At 39.6% G+C, this 19,308-nt stretch overlaps 1 protein-coding gene and 1 pseudogene across 5 annotated transcripts in view; one reads left to right on the top strand and one right to left on the bottom strand.

The window, feature by feature from the left end:
* The window catches only part of NSUN6 (NOP2/Sun RNA methyltransferase 6), a 111,939-nt gene that overhangs the window by 48,102 nt on the left and 44,529 nt on the right, over positions 1 to 19,308 (top strand). For all 5 annotated transcript variants that reach the window (XM_068562150.1, XM_068562166.1, XM_068562160.1 and 2 more), the window contains one exon: positions 13,739 to 13,887. In XM_068562150.1, coding sequence (XP_068418251.1) covers positions 13,739 to 13,887 — 149 coding nt within the window. The remainder of the gene's footprint in view (positions 1 to 13,738; positions 13,888 to 19,308) is intronic.
* On the bottom strand, positions 5,495 to 6,454 carry LOC137761922 (mortality factor 4-like protein 1 pseudogene; annotated as a pseudogene).

Raw genomic sequence — 19,308 nt, 5'->3', positions numbered from 1 at the left:
ATGTTCATTGATTAAAGATGCTATTTGATTCATGATGACTTTAAAAAATTAATTTACTTATTTATTTTTTTATTTTCTTTTATATTGGAGTATATTTGATTTACAATGTTGTGTTAGTTTCAGGTGTACAGCAAAGTGATTTAGTTATACATACACATGTATTTATTCTTTCCCAGGATTCATGATGACTTTTAAAACGCCTGCTACATCAGTAGTAATGTGAAAATCCACATGCCTTTAAGAAATTATTTTGTAACTTCTGCGTAATATGTAGTAAGTCACACGTGATTAAAAAGCCAAAATAAATGAAGCACATGGAATACTTGCCAGAAGAACAGGGAATATCCTGAAGAAGAGTGGGAGCAGGTCGGATTGAATTGCCTAATTACATGACAACAATGTGTCATGTCAGTGGCTTGTCAGCCCTAAAGTGTTAGCCAGGGGTTTGCAGGAGTTTATATCAGTGTGTAGGCTAGGGGACTGTACCGGAGAGACCGAAAATACAGTGACTTAGAAAAGATAGGAGTGTTTTTTGGTTTTCTTGTTTATTTTTGTCTCACTGAAAAATTAAAGAGGTGGACCTCCAGTGCTGGGAGCTTCATCTCTGGGTCCAAGACAGCTGTTCCAGTTTTTTCCCAGGGGGTAGGGAAAGGGACTGGGAGATGCACAAGACCTGGAAGTGGGGTGCATCTCCCGCTGGCCACAACTTAGTCGTTTGATCAACTTAGCTGCAGGGGGGGCTGGAAAACGTAGTCTTCAGCTGTGTTGCCTTGTGCCCAGTTCACACCATTTCTATAGAAAAAGAGGATAATTGTTACTGAAGAACAAATAGTCTGTCAGAAGCTTTGTACTATTAAAAGTGGAGATGGTGACTGTTTCCATTTTTTTCTTTTATTCATCAGTAAAATTTTTCTTCCCCCTTTAAAGTAAGTAAAAGAGCTTGAAAGCCTCTGAGTGGGTAAGTGAGGTGCATAGTATAAGGTGCAAGGAGTGACCCAGTAATTGTATGCTAGCATCAAGCTATGTGGTAGTTTTCCTACACAATTTGTTCTGGTTATGTTCTGCTGTTATCCCACATCATGCCACCACTTAGTGATGAAAACCACAGTAATCATTTCATTATTATTCCTCATAATTCTGGGGGCTGACCAGACCCTCAGGTAGATGGTTCTTACTCGCAGTATCTCGTGCAGTTGCGGTCATGTGGTAGTTGAGGGAGATGTCATCTTGAAGGTGCTCTCTTTCACATACACGTCGGGAGGATGATGGTGGCTCTCTGCTGGGACCTCTCCACGTGTCCTGGATACTCTCAGCGTGTTGATTGGTTGGGTTTTGAGGGCGAATGTTGGAATACCCCAGGCAGCAGCCACGTCCCCATTTATGACCTATTCCAGACGTCACTTAGCATCGATTCTGCTGTTGCCCAGAATAAAGGAGACGGAATATTACATCCCACCTCTTGTGTCACTATGATGAGCGTCAGTGTCAAATTGTAAGAATGTATGGAATGGACGATATTGTGGCAGCCATCTTTGGGAAGTATAATTGCTTTCACAGCCGTAAACTATTTTTATTAAAAAAAAAATTTATTTATTTGGCTGCGCCGGGTCTTTAGTTGTGGCACACAGGATCTTTAGTTGCGGTGTGTGGGATCTTTGGTTGCGGCATGCGGGATCTTAGTTGTGACATGCGGATCTAGTTCCCTGACCAGGGTTCGGACTCAGGCCCCCTGCCTTGGGAGCATGGAGTCTTAACTGCTGGACCACCAGGGAAGTCCCAGATTATTTTTATTTTTGGTTATACATTTTTATATGCATAATGGATTGTTAGCTGAACACAGGAAGGATAAGGAATACTGACTTGAAAATGCAAGAGTGTAAAAGTAGTAATGATTCTGCAAATTTACATCAAGGTGATTTTCACCAGTTCTGTAGATTGCAGTAAATATGATTAAAATTCTTATATAGCATTCTAAGGTGATTTCAATACTACAGAAAATCTAAAAAGAGAGAATAGAATGAGCTATATGTTCAGTTGGGCTTTTATTTATTAGGAGTAGAGGTTAGCCACGCCTGTAATGTTTTAGTTACTTATAAGGGGCAGCCTGAATCCAGTCTTGTCCCTCAGAAGGAAACAAGTTGTTTTCTAGTACCTAATGTAAGTACTCCAAACATTAGTCCTTGGCAGTTTTTATTTTTGATGCTGAGGCGAACGTTTGTCATATTTAACGTTTTTGAAAAATTACTCTTTTTCTTTCGTAATTTTAAATTATGTCAAACTATATCACTTGTTAAATGGGAGAAAAAATATTTTTTTCTTCATATTCAAGGATGAGTAATGTTCTAGTGTATGGATAATACCACATTTTATTTATTCATTCATCAGTTGATGGACATTTGGGTTCTTTCCTTTTTTTGTCTGTTATGAATAATGTTGCTATGAACATTTGTGTATAAGTTTTAGTGTGTCTTATCTCTTGAGTATATACCTAGAATTGGGATTGCTGGATCATATGGTAACCCTCTGTTTAACCTTTTAACAGAATTGTCAAGACTGTTTTACAAAGCAGTTTGCAGCCTTTTTCAATCCACTAGCAATGCACTGAGGGTTCATATTTCTCCATATCCTCACCAGTACTTAATATCTATCTTTTTGGTTATTGCTATCTTGGTAAGTGTGAAGTGGGATCTCACTGTGGTTTTCATTTTTATTTACTAGAAGCAGATTTCCCAGATGGCTAATAATGTTAATCATCTTTTCATGTGTTTATTGACCATTTTACATCTACTTGTCCATTCAGATCCTTTGCCCATGTTTTAATTGGGTTGTGTTTTTATTATCAGGTTGTAAGAGTTCTTATATATTCTAGCTATAAGTCCCTTATTAGATATATAATTTACAAATATTTTATGCCATTTTGTCAGTTGTCCATTTACTTTCTTGATGATGTCATTTGTAGCACAAAGGTTTTCAAGGATGTCCATTTTATCTATTTTATCTTTTATTGCTTGTACTTTTGGTGTCAGATTCTAAGAGTTTTGTAGTATGACCTCTTACATATAGATGTAGAATTCGTATTGAATTAAATTTTGTATATGGTGTGAGAAAAGAATCCAACTTTATTCTTTTTCATGAAGATATCCAGTTGCCCCAGCATGGTTTGTTGAAAAGACTATTTTGCTCCATTGAATTGTCTCGGTACACTTTTCGAAAATCAGTTGACCGGCAATGTAAGGGTTCATTTCTGGACTCTCCGTTCTCTTGCATTGATTGATATTTCTGTCCTTAAGCTGATAACACTGCCTTAATTACAGTAGCTTTGTAGTAAATTTTCATCTGCAAATAGAGGTAGGTCAGTTTCTTCTTTGCTAACCTGGATGCCTTTTGTTTCATTCTGTTGCCTCATTGCCCTTGCTAGAACCTTAGTACAGTGTTGAATAGAAGTGGTAACAGAGGACATCCATGTCTGATGTTCCTGATCAGTCTTTTTTCAAGTGGCTTAGAACTGTAGGTTTGTCATAGATAGCCTTTATCAGGTTGAGAAATTACATGACTATTTCTGGTTTGTTGGATGTTTTAGATCATGAAATGGTATTGGATTTTGCCAAGTGCTTCTTCTGTCTTATTCAGACGATAATGTGGTTTTTGACCTTTATTCAGTTAATTTTCAGATTTGGAATCCACCTTGCATTCCTGAGATAAATCCCACTTGGTCATAGTGTATAATCTTTTTCATCTATTGGTGGATTACGTTTGCTTGTATTTTATTGAGGATATTTGTTCCATATTTGTAAGAGATACCGGTCTGTGGTTTTCATTCTTGTGATATCTTTGTCGGGTTTTGGTTTCAGAGTAAGACTGGTCTCATAGACTGAGTTGGAAATTATTCTTTTCACTTATGTTTCTGAAAGAATTTGTGAAGACTTGGTATTATTTAAAAGTTTGGTGGATTCATCAGTGAAGTCAGCTGGGCCTGGGTTTTTCTTTGTGGGATTTAAAAAAGTTACTGATTCAGCCTCTTTACTTACTATAGGTTTATTCAGATTTTCTCTTTCTTCTTGTATCAATTTTGATAGTTTGTATCTTTCTAGTAATTTGTCTATTTCATTTATCTATACAGTTTATAGTATTCCTTTATAATCCCTTTTCTTTCTGTAAGATCAGTAGCAATATCCCCCGTTAATTATTGATTTTAGTATTTCGAGTCTTCTCTCTTGGTCAGTCTAATTAAAGTTTTGTCAATGTTGTTGATTTTTTTTCAAAGAACCAATTTTCAGTTTTGTTGATTCTTGTTTTTCTTTACTCTATTTCGTTAATTTCTGCTCTAATGTTTTTGTTTTATTTAAAATTTTTAATTTTATATCGGACTATAGTTGATTTCCAATGTTGTGTTAGTTTCAGGTGTACAGCAGAGTGATTCAGTTATACATATACATATATCTATTCTTTTCAAATTCTCTTCCCATTTAGGTTATTACAGAATATTGAGCAGAGTTCCCAGTGCTATACAGTAGGACCTTGTTATCTATTTTAAATATAGTAGTGTGTATATGTCAATCCCAAACTCCCAATCTATCCGTCCCCCCACCTTTCCCCTTTGGTAACTGTAAGTTTGTTTTCGAAGTCTGTGAGTCTGTTTCTGTTCTGTAAACAACTTCATTTGTATCATTTTTTTTTAAGATTCCACATGTAAGTGATATCATATATTTGTCTTTCTCTGTCTGACGTACCTCACTTAGTATGATAATATCCAGGTCCATCCATGTTGCTGCAAATGGCATTATTTCATTCTTTTTAATGGCTGAGTAATAGTCTGTTGTATATATGTACCACATCTTCTTCTTTTTTTTTTAATTTAAAGAAAAAATTTGTTGAAGATCTGAAAAACAATTTCTAAAAGATTGACTTTTCCAGAAAACTGTAGCTACACAATGCACTGTGTCTATCATGTTAAAACCCGCATTAGACACAAATACAGAAGCCATGAAACAAGCCACCATTCTTCAACAATCTGAGCAAAGATAAAATGCCTAAGGAACAACATGGATGACTTGCAAAGGATGGGCTCTTTAAGCACCATTAAAAAAAAGGGGGGAGCGCAAATGGACGAGTGTTTTCAGTTATACACACTGAATTGAACCTTTGGCACTAGGAATCAGGGCGTTTTGTCATACAGCATTAACACATTATAAAAGTGTGTGGTGGCAAAGGAATAGAGCCACCAGCATTCAAATGCAGCTTTGTCAACTAAGCAATAAAATACAGTATGTCTTTCTGTTGTCCATCATTGAATACACTGGTAGCAACTTTGAAATGAAAGAAAAGAAAAAAGGAGCTGTAATTCCTTTCATTTTCTCTGTTTAAATATCAAACAGAAAACAGACATCAATTCTATTATACACTGACATTTCCAAAGTACCTCATTTGTACAAGAGAAGGACTAAGAAACAAAAATGCATTTACAGACATCCAAACGTAAGTGAGTATAAGCACCTCACACAGCTTTCCGATGGTACTCAGGGGGAGCCACTTCGTTAATCGCTGGCACTAAGCAGAGTTGCAGAGTTCTTTGCCAGGTGTTTTAGGAAATCATGAAGATAATTCAGTAATACAGCAAGGCTCTTCTCATCCAGAGGTGTGTGGGCCAACATTGCTCCAGTTTGTACAGATAATCTCAGTAGATGCGGCGCTCCGTGCACGTGGGACATGGGCGTCATCAGGGTGATCTGCGAGGATTTCAGCATACTGTGGTCTCTCATATTTGCAGAGCAGCTGAGTGCCCAGCATTACATTGAAGTATTCCTTTATCCCTGCCACAACTTCATTAACAGCATACTCCTTGTTATCTGTGTTTCCTTGCGATTTCTTGTGATTTGCATAGTCCGCTAGAATGGAATCCACGTTCTTCTTGGCAGGAAGATAAAGAGCCGTTTTTGCCGGGTAATTAAGTCCCAGTCATCAACAGGCCTCGGTTTTAGTTCTTCAGGAATCTTTACTGTAACTTCAGCTCGGTTCGTGAATGTTTCCTCATTGTCAACCATAGGATCTACCTGGGGCCTTTTCTTGTAGGAGGCTGAGGTGTCTCACTGGTACTGCCACTATCTCCATTTCCAGGTGTTTTCTGTTTGTTCTTTTTTGTTTTCACTTCAGCATTTTTCTGTTGCAGACCAGAAGTCTTCTTTCCAGGGGCAGCCCCTTTCATCTTCCCCTCTGCGTACTGCTCCTGATTGGCTTTTTGAAGTTCTCGTTGTTTGGTGTAGATTGGTGTCCACGTATTTGAGTACTCTGCTTTCTAGAACCCATTCATCTCAATTTGTATTCCAACCACTGTAATGTATAAAGTATTACACTTGTTTATCCTTTATGGCAACCTTTACACACTTTGCTTCATAAAGAAGAGGCCCATGGAAGCACAGCACTCTTTCACCCTCCTGGAATTGAGGCTTTGGGTCCTGCTTCAGTGCCATTTATAAGTGATCGCTGCTGCCTCCTCCTCCCGCCATCCCCGACTGCTGCCCCCTACTCTCGACCCCACCCAACTCTGTGTCAGACGTGCCGTCAGGCACTGCCAGCTCTACATCCACATCTTCTTTATCCATTCTTCTGTCGATGAACATTTAGGTTGCTTCCATGTCTTGGCGATTGTAAACAGTGCTGCAGTGAACATTGGGGTGCATGTATCCTTTTGAACCATGTTTTTGTCTGGATATATGTCCAGTAGTGGGATTGCTGGGTCATATGGTAGTTCTCTTTTTAGTTTTTTAAGGCACCTCCATACTGTTCTCCATAGTGGTTGTACCAGTTTACTTCCCACCAACAGTGTAGGAGGGTTCCCTTTGCTCCACACCCTCTCCGGCATTTGTTTGTAGACTTTTTTTAAAAAAAATTATTTATTTATTTGGTTGTGCCGGGTCTTAGTTGTGGCAGGTGGGCTCCTTAGTTGTGGCATGCGAACTCTTAGTTGTGGCATGCATGTGGGATCTAGTTCCCTGACCTGGGATCCAACCCGGGCCCCCTGCATTGGGAGCATGGAGTCTTAACTACTGCGCCACCAGGGAAGTCCCTGTTTGTAGACTTTGATCATGGCCATTCTGACTGGTGTGAGGTGATAACTCATTGTAGTTTTGATTTGCATTTCTCTGATAATTACTGATGTTGAGCATCTTTTCATGTGCTTTTTGGCCATCTGTACGTCTTTGGAGAAATGTCTATTGAGATCTTCTGCCCATTTTTTGATTGGGTTGTTTGTTTTTTTGACATAGAGCTGCATGAGCTGTTTTTGTATTTTGGAGATTAATCCCTGTCGGTCACATCATTTACAAACATTTTCTCCCATTCTGTGGGTTATCTTTTTGTTTTGTTGATGGTTTCCTTTGCTGTGCAGAAGCTTTTGAGTTTAATTAGGTCCCATTTGTTTGTTTTTGTTTTTATTTCTATTACTCTAGGAGACGGATCAAAAAAGATATTGCTTCAATTTATGTCAAAGAGTATTCTTACTATGTTTGCCTCCAAGAGTTTTATAGTATCTGGTCTTACATTTAGGTCTTTAACTCATTTTGAGTTTATTTTTGTGCATGGTGTTAGAAAATGTTCTAATTTCATTTTTTACATGTAGCTGTCCAGTTTTCCCAGCACCATTTATTGAAGACGCTGTCTTTTCTCCATTGTATAGTCTTGCCTCCTTTGTCGTAGATTAACTGATCATAGGTGCATGGGTTTATTTCTGGACTTTCTGTCTTCTTCCATTGATCTGTATTTCTGTTTTTGTGCCAGTTCCATACTGTTTTGATTACTGTAGCTTTGTAGTATAGTGTGAAGTCAGGGAGCCTGATTCTTCCAACTTTGTTTTTCTTTGTCAAGATTGCTTTGGCTATTCAGAGTTTTTTGTGTCTCCATAGAAATTTAAAATTTTTTTGTTTTAGTTCTGTGAAAAATGCCATTGGTAATTTGATAGGGATTGCACTGAATCTGTAGATTGCCTTGGGTTGTATAGTCATTCTGACAATATTGATTCTTCCAACCCAAGAATATGGTATATCTTTCCTCTGTTTGTATCATCTTCGATTTCTTTCATCAGTTTTTCATAGTTTTCAGAGTACAGGTCTTTGTCTCCTTAGGTAAGTTTATCCGTAGGTATTTTATTCTTTTTGATGAGATGGTAAATGGGATTGTTTCTTTAATTTCTGTTTCTGGACTTTCATTGTTAGTGTATAGAAATGGAATAGATTCAATGTTTTAATTTTGTATTCTGCAGCTTTACCGAATTCATTAATGAGCTCTAGTAGTTTTCTGGTAGTATCTTTAGGATTTTCTATGTATAGTATCATGTCATCTGCAAACAGTGACGGTTTTACTTCTTCTTTTCCAATTTGGATGCCTTTTATTTCTTTTTCTTCTCTGATTGCCGTGGCTAGGACTTCCAAAACTATGTTGAGTAACAGTGGTGAGATTGGACATCCTTGTCTTGTTCCTGATCTTAGAGGAAATGCTTTCAGCTTTTCACCTTTGAGAATGATGTTTGCTGTGGATTTGTCATATATAGCCTTTACTATGTTGAAGTGAGTTCCCTCTATGCCCACTTTCTGGAGAGTTTTCATCATAAATGGGTGTTGAATTTTGTCAAAAGCTTTTTCTGCATCTATTGAGATGATCATACGGTTTTTATTTTTCCCTTTGTTAATGTGGTGTATCACACTGATTGATTTACAGATGTTGAAGAATCCTTACATCCCTGGGATAAATCCCATTTGGTCATGGTGTGTGATCCTTTTAATGTATTGTTGGATTTGGTTTGCTAGTATATTTGTTGAGGACTTTTGCATCTATATTCATCAGTGATATTGGTCTGTAATTTTTTTTTCTTTTCTTTTTTCTTTTTTTGGTGGTATCTTTGTCTGGTTTTAGTATCAGAGTGATGGTGGCCTCATAGAATGAGCTTGGGAGTGTTCCTTCCTCTTCAGTTTTTTGCAATAGTTCCAGAAGGATAGGTGTTAGCTCTTCTGTAAATGTTTGATATAATTTGCCTGTGAATCCATCTGGTCCTCTACTTTTTTTTTTTTAAATAAATAAATACATTTATTTATTTATTTATCTGTTTATTTTTGGCTGCATTGGGTCTGCGTTGCTGTGCGTGGGCTTTCTCTAGTTGCGGCGAGCGGGCTTCAGTAGTTGCAGCACATGGGCTCAGTAGTTGTGGCTCGCAGGCTCTAGAGCGCAGGCTCAGTAGTTGTGGTGCATGGGCTTAGTTGCTCCGTGGCATATGGGATCTTCCTGCACCAGGGCTCGAACCCACGTCCCCTGCATTGGCAGGCAGATTGTCAACCATTGCGCCACCAGGGAAGCCCCTTGACTTTTGTTTGTTGGGAGGTTTCAATCACAGTTTCAATTTCCGTACTTGTGATTGGTCTGTTCATATTTTCTCTTTCTTCCTGGTTCAGTCTTGGGAGATTGTGTTTTTCTAAGAGTTTGTCCATTTCTTCTAGTTTGTCCATTTTATTGGCATATAGTTGATTGTAGTAGTCTCCTATGATACTTTATATTTCTGTGGTGTCCATTGCAACTTCTCCTTTTTTATTTCTGAGTTTATTGATCTGAGCCCTCTCCCCTTTTTCTTGACGAGTCTGGCTAAAGATCTATTCTGCCATCTTGTCTCAACACCCCTCAAAAATTGAAAAAAAAAAAAAAAAGTGCTTGTTACTGGTTCTTGTTTCCTCATCTCTCAAGCTGAGAACCAGTTTCCAGTAGGGCCTTGAGCCCACTGGTCAGGGCTACACGGTTTCCCTAGCTGAGCTTTGAGGTGAGAGGGAAAATCCACCCTTCTTCAATCCTCTGTTCTCTTCCCCACAACGATTGCGGTGTGGGGTGATTGGCACTGGGGTTGGAGACACACCTCTGGAGCCCCTTTTACCCCTGAGGGCCGCAGGCCAAGCTGAAGCGACTGCGGCCCTGGCGTCGGGGGAGCCTCTCTGCTCTAATTTTTATTATTTTCTTCCTCTGCTTCATTTTTAGTTTGCTCATCTTTTTTCAGTGTCTTAAAAATGGAAGCCTAGTCTGGAGCCTGTGCTCTGCAACAAGAGACGCCGCGATAATGAGAGGCCCGCGCACCGCGATGAAGAGTGGCCCCCACTTGCCACAACTAGAGAAAGCCCTCGCACAGAAACGAAGACCCAACACAGCCATAAATAAATAAATAAATAAACCCAAAAGTTAAAAAAAAAAAAAGACTCTCTTGAGGTTGTTGATGGAGAGCAATTTAAAAAAAAAAAAAAGAAGCCTAGGTTATTACGTTGAGACTTTTCTTTTTTCTCTTTTTTAAAAAAAATAAATTTATCTATTTATTTTTGGCTGTGTTGGGTCTTCGTCGCTGCGCAGACTTTCTCTAGTTGTGGCGAGCAGGGACTGCTCTCCATTGCGGTGCGCAGGCTTCTCATTGAGGTGGCTTCTCTTGTTGCAGAGCACGGGCTCTAGGCGTGTGGGCTTCAGTGGTTGTGGCACATGGGCTCAGTAGTTGCAGCACATGGGCTCTAGAGCGCAGGCTCAGTAGTTGTGGCACACGGGCTTAGTTGCTCCATGGCATTCAGGATCTTCCTGGACCGGGACTCGAACCCATGTCCCCTGCATTGGCAGGTGGATTCTTAACCACTGCACCACCAGGGAGGTCCTGAGACTTTTCTTTTTAATGTACTTATTTACAGCTGTAAATGTCCCTCTAAGCACTATTTCAGTACTTCCCATAAGATTTGGTACATTGTGTTTTGTTTTCGTTCACGTCACAGCATTTTAGGATTTACCTGTGATTTCTTTGACCCACGGTTATTTAGGAACATGTTTTTAAATTTCCACATGCTTGGAATTTTCCAGATTTCTTTCTATTACTAACTTCTGTTTTCATTCCATTTTGGTGGGAGAAGAAACGTTGTATGAGTTTAACCTTTTTCAGATTTACTCAGCTTTGTCTTATGGCCTTGCATATGGTTTGTCTCCACATGCACTGGAGAGGAATATGCATTCTGCTGTTACATAGTGTTTTCTATTAGGTCTAGTTGGTTTATAATGTTGAAGTGTTCTGTTTCCTGGTTGGTCTTCTGCCTCTTTGTTCTTTTCATTAGTAGTAGTTCTGTTTTTAATTTTATGAGGAACTTCCATACTGTTTTCCATGGTGGTTGCACCAGTTTACATTCCCACCAGCAGTGCATGAGGGTTCCCTTTTCTCCACATCCTCATCAACGCCTATTATCTCTTGTCTTTTTGATGACCTGTGGTTTTGATTTGCATTTCCCTGATGATTAGTGCTGTTGGGCATCTTTTCATGTGCCTGTTGGCCATCTATATGTCTCCTTTGGAAAAATGCCTGTTCAGGTTCTCTGCCCATTTTTTAATCGGGTGGTTTTGTTTTTTTGATACTGAGTTTTGTGAGTTCATTATATACTTTGGATATGATATTAACCCTTATCAGGCAGATCATTTGCTACCATTCTATAGATTGTCTTTTGGTTTTGTTGGTGGTTTCTTTCACTGTGCAAAAGCTTTTAGGTTTGATTAGGTGCCAGTTGTTTATTTTTGCTTTTGTTTTCCTTACCTGAGGTGAAACAGAATTGCTGAGACTTCTGTAAAGAAGTGTGCTGCCTCTGTTTTCTTCTAGTTGGTGTATGGTTTCTGGTCTTACATTTAGGACTTCTGTCCATTTTGATTTTATTTTTATATATGGTGTGAGAAAATGTTCTAACTTCATTCTTTTGCATATAGTTGTCCAGTTTTCCCCAAATCTCTTATTGAAGACTGCCTTTTCCCCCACTGTGTACTTTTGCTTCCCTTGTCATAGATTAATTGACTATAAGTGTGTGGATTTATTTCTGGGCGCTCCAGAAGTTTAGGGGCAAGGCTCCCTGGAGCTGGGATTCAGAGCTCTAAGGAAGGGGGTTTTACCTAGCTGCTGTGCTACTCAGGGTCCAGAGCAGGTGACTGCAGTGAGCTGGGACTTACAGCTTGAGAGAGGGCTCTGTCCACTTCAGACTGATACTTAAGGGAAGAAGCTGGAAACTGTACCTGTCAAGGCGAAGGGCTGTTACTGGGATTGTTTTGACAGAAACAACAAGCCATCAGGAAGGATCAAGTCCTGTTCTCTACCCCTTTTATCTTTCATCCTCTTCCCACCCCCATCACTTCTCTGCCTCCTGTTGGTGAATCTTGAAGCCAACAGGCAGAGCAGAATTGTAGTTCACAGAGTTCCCGCCTCAGCATCACACAGCAGAGTAGAGGAGGGTAAACTTGGAGCTCAGAAGAATATAGCTTAATAACTAGCATATTTGGAGCAGAACAGATAGTCCTTGAAATAGGTTCAAATGTATACTAAAATTTCGTATATGATAAAATTAGCATTGCAAACCTAGAGGGAAAAGTAAATTAATAAATAGCTCTAAGATGATTTTTTTGTTTGGAGGGTTGGGGGAAAGGTTTATGCACAAAAGTAACTTTAGGATGGATTAATGTTTACTGTCAAGAATTAAACGGAAAGTAACTAGAAGCAGGTATAGATGAACATTTATTTGACTTCATAATGGGGAAGATTTTAAAGCATGAAAGCCAAGCTAGAACTCAAAAGAAAAAAGATAAATTTAATACTCAACATTTATGTATGTAAAAAAAAAACTGTGGCAGATGGCAAATAGTGGGAAGTATTTGTAAAATAGTTAAGAAAGGTGAGATTACTATTTTTGATGTACAAAGAGCTCTTCTAATCAATACAAAATAGACAAGTCTCAGTAGAAAACCAGCAAAGACGATGTGACCATCTAAACAAAAAAATACAAATGGTCAATAACATAATTATCAACTTCGATGAGGATTTTGGGGAAAGTACACTCATGACACTGGAAGTGTAAATTGCATATAGTCTTTCTACAGGATTTTATCAGTATGTATTAAAAACCTTAAAAATAATTGCTTACTTTGAAAAGATATTTCTTTGGAGGCAGTCGATAAGAAAGCAAGGATGGTTGTGGATGGAGATGAGTTAAATTGATAAGAGCTTGTGTCTCACAGTTTTGCAGTCAGGAAAGCAGGTTATCTTGGGGTGAGACCCAGAACACTGCTGTGGGCACTGTAGGAAAGCAGTCTGCAGTAATATCTTGCCTACAGTTAGGTACCATAACTATATGAGCAGACCTGCTTGGTTTCATGATTTTCTCCAGTAACCTTAAGTAGCTGAGAAGCTGGAGTGGAGAAAGTTATGTAAGCAAAGGCAGAGGGAAACCTGTGGAAGATTGGATTCGGGGCTATGTGGACTCGTTGTAGAGCATAGCCTTGCTGACGGCCACGGAAGTAAGGAGGCCGAGGAACCATAGATCCAGGATGTTTGCCTAGAACCTAAAAGGTAGTCTCTTTTTCTGGGGCTTGTCTGCAATAAGATTTCCTAAGAAAAATACCAGCTCTTAGAATGACTAGAGTTAATTTCATGTCCTAGCTCTGATGAAGTGTGGCTTCTGACATTGGGGGTACTGGTCTTGTTTGATTAGGCCTTGGCTTGCGCTACATCAGTTAATCCTATAATAATCACATCTTTAACCTCTTTTACCTGTAAGTCAGTTAGCTTAACCAGCTACCTGATGGAATGGAGGAATTGTTATGCATTACTTTCTATTCTAGATTATGATGTTAAATTCCGATAATTGCATCTGTTTCAGGAGTTTTCTGTGCTAATAGGGCAGAGAGCAAATAATGTTTAAAATTCTCTTTATAGGAGAACCTCCGTTCTTACCAGAATCTTTTGACCGAATTCTTCTGGATGCTCCCTGCAGTGGAATGGGACAGAGACCAAACATGGCTTGTACTTGGACTTTGAAGGAAGTGACATCATATCAACCATTACAGCGAAAACTCTTCACTGTGGTATGTGATGATCTTTTGCTCTGGGAGAAAGGTGACCTTTACTAGTTTGATCTTTTAAAGACTGAGAGCAGAATTCATAGCAGCATTATTCACAGTAACCGAAATGTGGAAAAAGCCCAGGTGTCCATCAGCAGATGAAGGGAGAAGTAAAACGTGGTACGTCCACACAACGGAATATTGCCCAGCCTTAAAAAGGAATGCGATTCTGATACACGCTACAACGTGGATGAAGTTTGAACACATTATGCTACGTTATATAAGCCAGACACAAAAGGACCACATGGTGTGTGATTCCGTTGATCTGAGTATCAAGAATAGGCAAATTCATGGAGATGGAAAGTAGAATAGAGGTCACCAGAGGCTGGAGGGACAGCAGAACGAATGGGGAGTCCCTGTTTCAGGGGGTCCAGAGTTTCAGTTTGGGGTGATGAAAAAGTTCGGGAGATGGGATAATGGTGATGGTTGTAAACAGTGTGAGTGTACTTAATGCCATTGAATTGTACACTTAAAAATGGTTAAAATGGTAAATTTTATATACGCTGTACCACACATACAGAACACCAGAGACCTGGTTTTCCTTAATGTTGACTCACTCTTTCATCTCAGGCAATAGTAGAATTTCTTCTCTGAGACATTTAAGGAATTTCAAACATTCTGCTCTGTCTTAAAAATAGAGCGTTGTTGGGACTTCCCTGGCGGTCCAGTGGTTAGGACTCCGTGCTTCCACTGCTGCAGGGGGCCCGGGTTCGATCCCTGGTCGGGGAACTAAGATCCCGCACGCCGCATGGCATGGCCAAAAATAAAGGGGGGGTTGTTAACATAGTTACTAATTGATGTAAAACATTTGGGTGTAAAATAAATTACTTTTTTATAGGGTTCTTGGATCATCTTAGTGAATTAAAAGTGGGAAATCCAATAGAGGCGAACACATTCATAAGATTGGGAAGTGACAGCATCCAGTGTCAGATATAGAAGGACCATAAAAATGTAGCAAATCTAACTGGTCTACAGTATGTTGCAGAAGAAGCCCAGATGGAACATGTGAGAATTTCTGTCAGTCTTGCCAACATGATTTCATAGGATGTAGACAGCATTTGATCAGAGATGATCCCACCATTTCCTCTGAGTTCTCTAATTATAAATACACAGGCTGCAGCAACAGTGGATATGCTCTGATGATTCCGTCTCTGAAGCTGTCTTTAAGTACATTTCTTTTCAGCACTCCTGGTGTCTCCTTTCCTACACAAAAGTGGCACTAAGAGTGGATTGTTTAAACTTCTATTGTATATGGTCTTCAGAGAACACATCCTGGAAGTTAAAACAGCAAGCAGCAAAAAAAAGAAGCTTTGCTTATAGCTGCAACCCAGTTTGATGTGAGGGTAAAATTAGGACCCTGTTTTAAGAGACCTGGCTCTTTGTTCTTTTTAGCTCATAGCAAAAAGACATTTTAAGAGGCTACTTGGGAGGAGATGTGTTGGTCTCAGTGACAAGGAGCAGCTGACCGTGTGCAAGAGAGAGTGTAGAATCTAGTGGGTGTGCCATTGGGTGAGGGTAGGAGTTGAGACCGTGGACACAGTGCCTCCACATAAGTTACTCTAGGTACCTGGGTTCCCATATGGGAGAAGTGGGTAGGGTAACTCCCCCTGATGGGGCTACAGTTCTCACGGCGGTTATAAGATTTGTTGAGAAGAGCCGTGTCATGTGCTTAGAACAGCAGCTGGCACCCAGTAGCAAAGTTTAAATTTTGATCAGTGTACTGTGGTTAAGAAAGCATAGTATATGCTTTTTTTTTTTTTTTTTTTTAAGATTTTCATTAACATTTTTAAAAAATCTGGGGATTTGAAAAGAGAAACTTTAGTTATTTGGGACAAGTTCATTTTCATATTACACCTTATTTCCTGGACAAATACTCATTGGGCACCTCCTATATGTAATACACAACTCTAGGTGCCGATGACATGCGAGTCAACCCCTGACCTTTTACATGGGGTTTCTGTTCTAACTGGGGAGGAAAATAAACAGCCAGTTGAGTTAGAGATTTCTTGTATTCCAAGGCAGTGACCCAATGAAGCAAACTTTAGAGAGGAAGGGGGATGGGAGCGCCTGATCGGAACAGTTGAAAAGTGTACATGGGCTGGGCAGGGAGGGCGCTGCTGAGACGCCGAAGTAGAAACAAAGATAAGAGGGTGGGGGGCTTCCCTGGTGGCGCAGTGGTTGAGAATCTGCCTGCCAATGCAGGGGACACGGGTTCGAGCCCTGGTCTGGGAAGATCCCACATGCCACGGAGCAACTAAGCCCGTGTGCCACAACTACTGAGCCTGCGCGTCTGGAGCCTGTGCTCCGCAACAAGAGAGGCCGCGATAGTGAGAGGCCCGCACACGACGATGAAGAGTGGGCCCCGCTCGCCGCAACTAGAGAAAGTCCTCACACAGAAACAAAGACCCAACACAGCCATAAATGAATGAATAAATAAATAAATGAATAAAAAAAAAAAAAAAGGTAAGAGGGTGGTGAGGAGGGAGCGAGCACTGCAGGGACGGAGCAGAGCTTTCGGGCTGGTGCAGAGGTCCTGAGGTCGGTGTGTGCCATGCACATTCCAGAACAACAGAGGCAGGTGGTGCTCAAGCAGGGCAAGCCAGGCGCACGAGAAGGGAAGGCCGCGAGGGGCCTGCTGTACGCAGGGCCTCGAAGGCCACTCTGAGGACGTGGGCTTTGACTCCAAGGGATGACGGGAACATTGGAAGGGTTTTTTTGTTTTGTTTTTTGGCTGTGCCATGCGGCTTGTGGGATCTCAGTTCCCTGGCCAGGGATTGAACCTTGGCCGTGGCAGTGAAAGCCTGGGATCCTAACCACTAGGCCCCCAGGGAACTCAGCATGGAAGGGTTTTGAGCTGAGAAGCCACTGATCTGGCTGCTGTGTTGAGAATAGATGGTAGGAGGGCAGGGAATGAAGCAGGTAGGAAACCGTTTGAATAATCCAGGCGAAAAATCATGAAGCTTGGAGCAGAATGATAGCAGTGGAAGTTGGTGAGAAGTAGCCAACTTCTGGATATATTTTGAAGGTAGAGCCGATGGCATTTGCTTGATGACTGGGGAACGTGAGAGCAGGAGGCATAAAGGATAATCTGAGATTGGGGCCTGCACCCCCGGGGAGGACGGGAGTCCGGCTCCAGGAGGTTTCAGAGGAAGAAGGTAGGAGTTCAGTTTGGGATGTGTCACATCTGAGGGTAAAAATATTGAGAATGCAGTTGAACATATGGGTACAGAATTCAAAAAGGAGTCTCACCTAAAAATGTAAATTGGTGAGTTTTCAGCATAAAAATGGTATCTAAAGCTGTGAAACTGAATAGTCATATTTGGGAAAGGCTTGGTCCAGATGGACTAAAACAGCTCCAAGATAATGGAATGCATCTGGCCTGGAACACTCTAATTAAAGAGGGAGTCCTGGTCATACAGACCATCACGTATTTATCCCAGACACTTGAAAAAGGTATCATATATGTTTATATTTTTTCTTTATACATCTTTATTTTGTACACATTTATAAATGTGTGTTACAACAAGCCTGACTTACTCTTCCCATTTAAAAAATAAACCATAAATAATATAAAGGAATCATGGTCCTTTTGTCCTTTTATAAATCCTACCCATGAGTCTTTTTTTTTAAATAACTTTTTTTGGAGTATAGTTGATTTACAATGTTATGTTAGTTTCATGTATACAGCAAAGTGATTCAGTTATACATATATCCATTCTTTTTCAGATTCTTTTCCTATATAGGTTATAACAGAATACTGAATAGAGTTCCCTGTGCTATACAGTAGGTCCTTGTTGGCTATCTGTTTTATACATAGTAGTGTATATGTGTTAATCCCAAACTCCTAGTTTATCTCTCCCCCATACTGTTATCCCCTTTGATAACCATAACTTTTTTTTCTATGTCTGTGAGTCTATTTCCGTTTTGTAAATAAGTTCATTTGTATCATTTTTTTTTAGCTTCCACATATAAGTGATATTATGTGATATTTGTCTTTCTCTGTCTGACTTGACTTCACTTAGTATGATAGTCTCTAGGTCCATCCATGTTGCTGCAAATGGCATTATTTCATTGTTTTTTTATGGCCGAGTAATATTCCGTTGTACATATATACCACATCTTCTTTATCCATTCCTCTGTCGATGGACATAGGTTGCTTCCATGTCTTGGCTATTGTAAATGGTGCTGCTATGAACACTGGGGTGTGTGTATCTTTTTTTTTTTTAATTTTTATTTTATATTGGAGTAGAGTTGATTTACAGTGTTGTGTTAGTTTCAAGTGTGCAGCAAAGTGACTCATTTATACATATACATATATCCATTCTTCTTCAGATTCTTTTCCCATATATAGGTTATTACAGAATATTGAGTAGAGTTCCCTGTGCTATATAGTAGGTCCTTGTTGATTATCTATTTATATATATGGTAGTGTGTATATGTTAATTCCTAACTCCTAATTTATCCCTCCCTGCCACCTTTCCCCTTTGGTAACTATAAGTTTGTTTTCTATGTCTGTGAATCTGTTTCTGTTTTGTAAATAAGTTCATTTGTATCATTTTTTTAGATTCCACATATAAGTGGTATCATATGATTTTTGTCTTTGGCTTATTTCACTTAGTATGATAATCTCTAGGTCCATCCATGTTGCTGCAGATGGCATTATTTCATTCTTTTTTTATGGCTGAGTAATATTCCATTGTATATATGCACCACATCTTCTTTATCCATTCATCTGTGGATAGACATTTAGGTTTTTTTCATGTCCTGGCTATTGTAAATAGTGCTGCAGTGAACGTTGGGGTGCATCTATCTTTTGTAATTATGGTTTTGTCCAGATATATGCCCAGTAGTGGGATTGCTGGATCATATGGCAACTCTATTTTTAGTTTTTTAAGGAACCTCCATACTGTTCTCCATAGTGGCTGTATCAATTTACATTCCCACCAACAGTGCAAGAGGGTTCCCTTTTCTCCACACCCTCTCCAGCATTTATTGTTTGTAGGCTTTTTGACGATGGCCATTCTGCCTGGTGTGAGGTGGTACCTCACTGTAGTTTTGATTTACATTTCTCTGATAATTAGTGAAGTTGAGCATCTTTTCATGTGCTTTTTGGACATCTGTATGTCTTCTTTGGAGAAGTGTCTGTTTAGATCTTCTGCCCATTTTTTGATTGGGTTGTTTGTTTTTTTGACATAGAGCTGCACGAGCTGTTTGTATATTTTGGAGATTAATCCCCTGTCGGTCACTTTGTTTGCAAATATTTTCTCCCATTTTGTGGGGTGTCTTTTCGATTTGTTGATGGTTTCCTTTGCTGTGCAAAAGCTTGTAAGTTTAATTAGGTCCCATTTGTTTATTTTTGTTTTTATTTTCATTACTGTAGGAGGT

The sequence above is a fragment of the Eschrichtius robustus genome, chromosome 1 (genome assembly GCF_028021215.1).
Source record: "Eschrichtius robustus isolate mEscRob2 chromosome 1, mEscRob2.pri, whole genome shotgun sequence".
In the NCBI taxonomy this organism is placed as follows: Eukaryota; Metazoa; Chordata; class Mammalia; order Artiodactyla; family Eschrichtiidae; genus Eschrichtius; species Eschrichtius robustus.
This window is presented reverse-complemented; position numbering and strand designations above follow the sequence as displayed.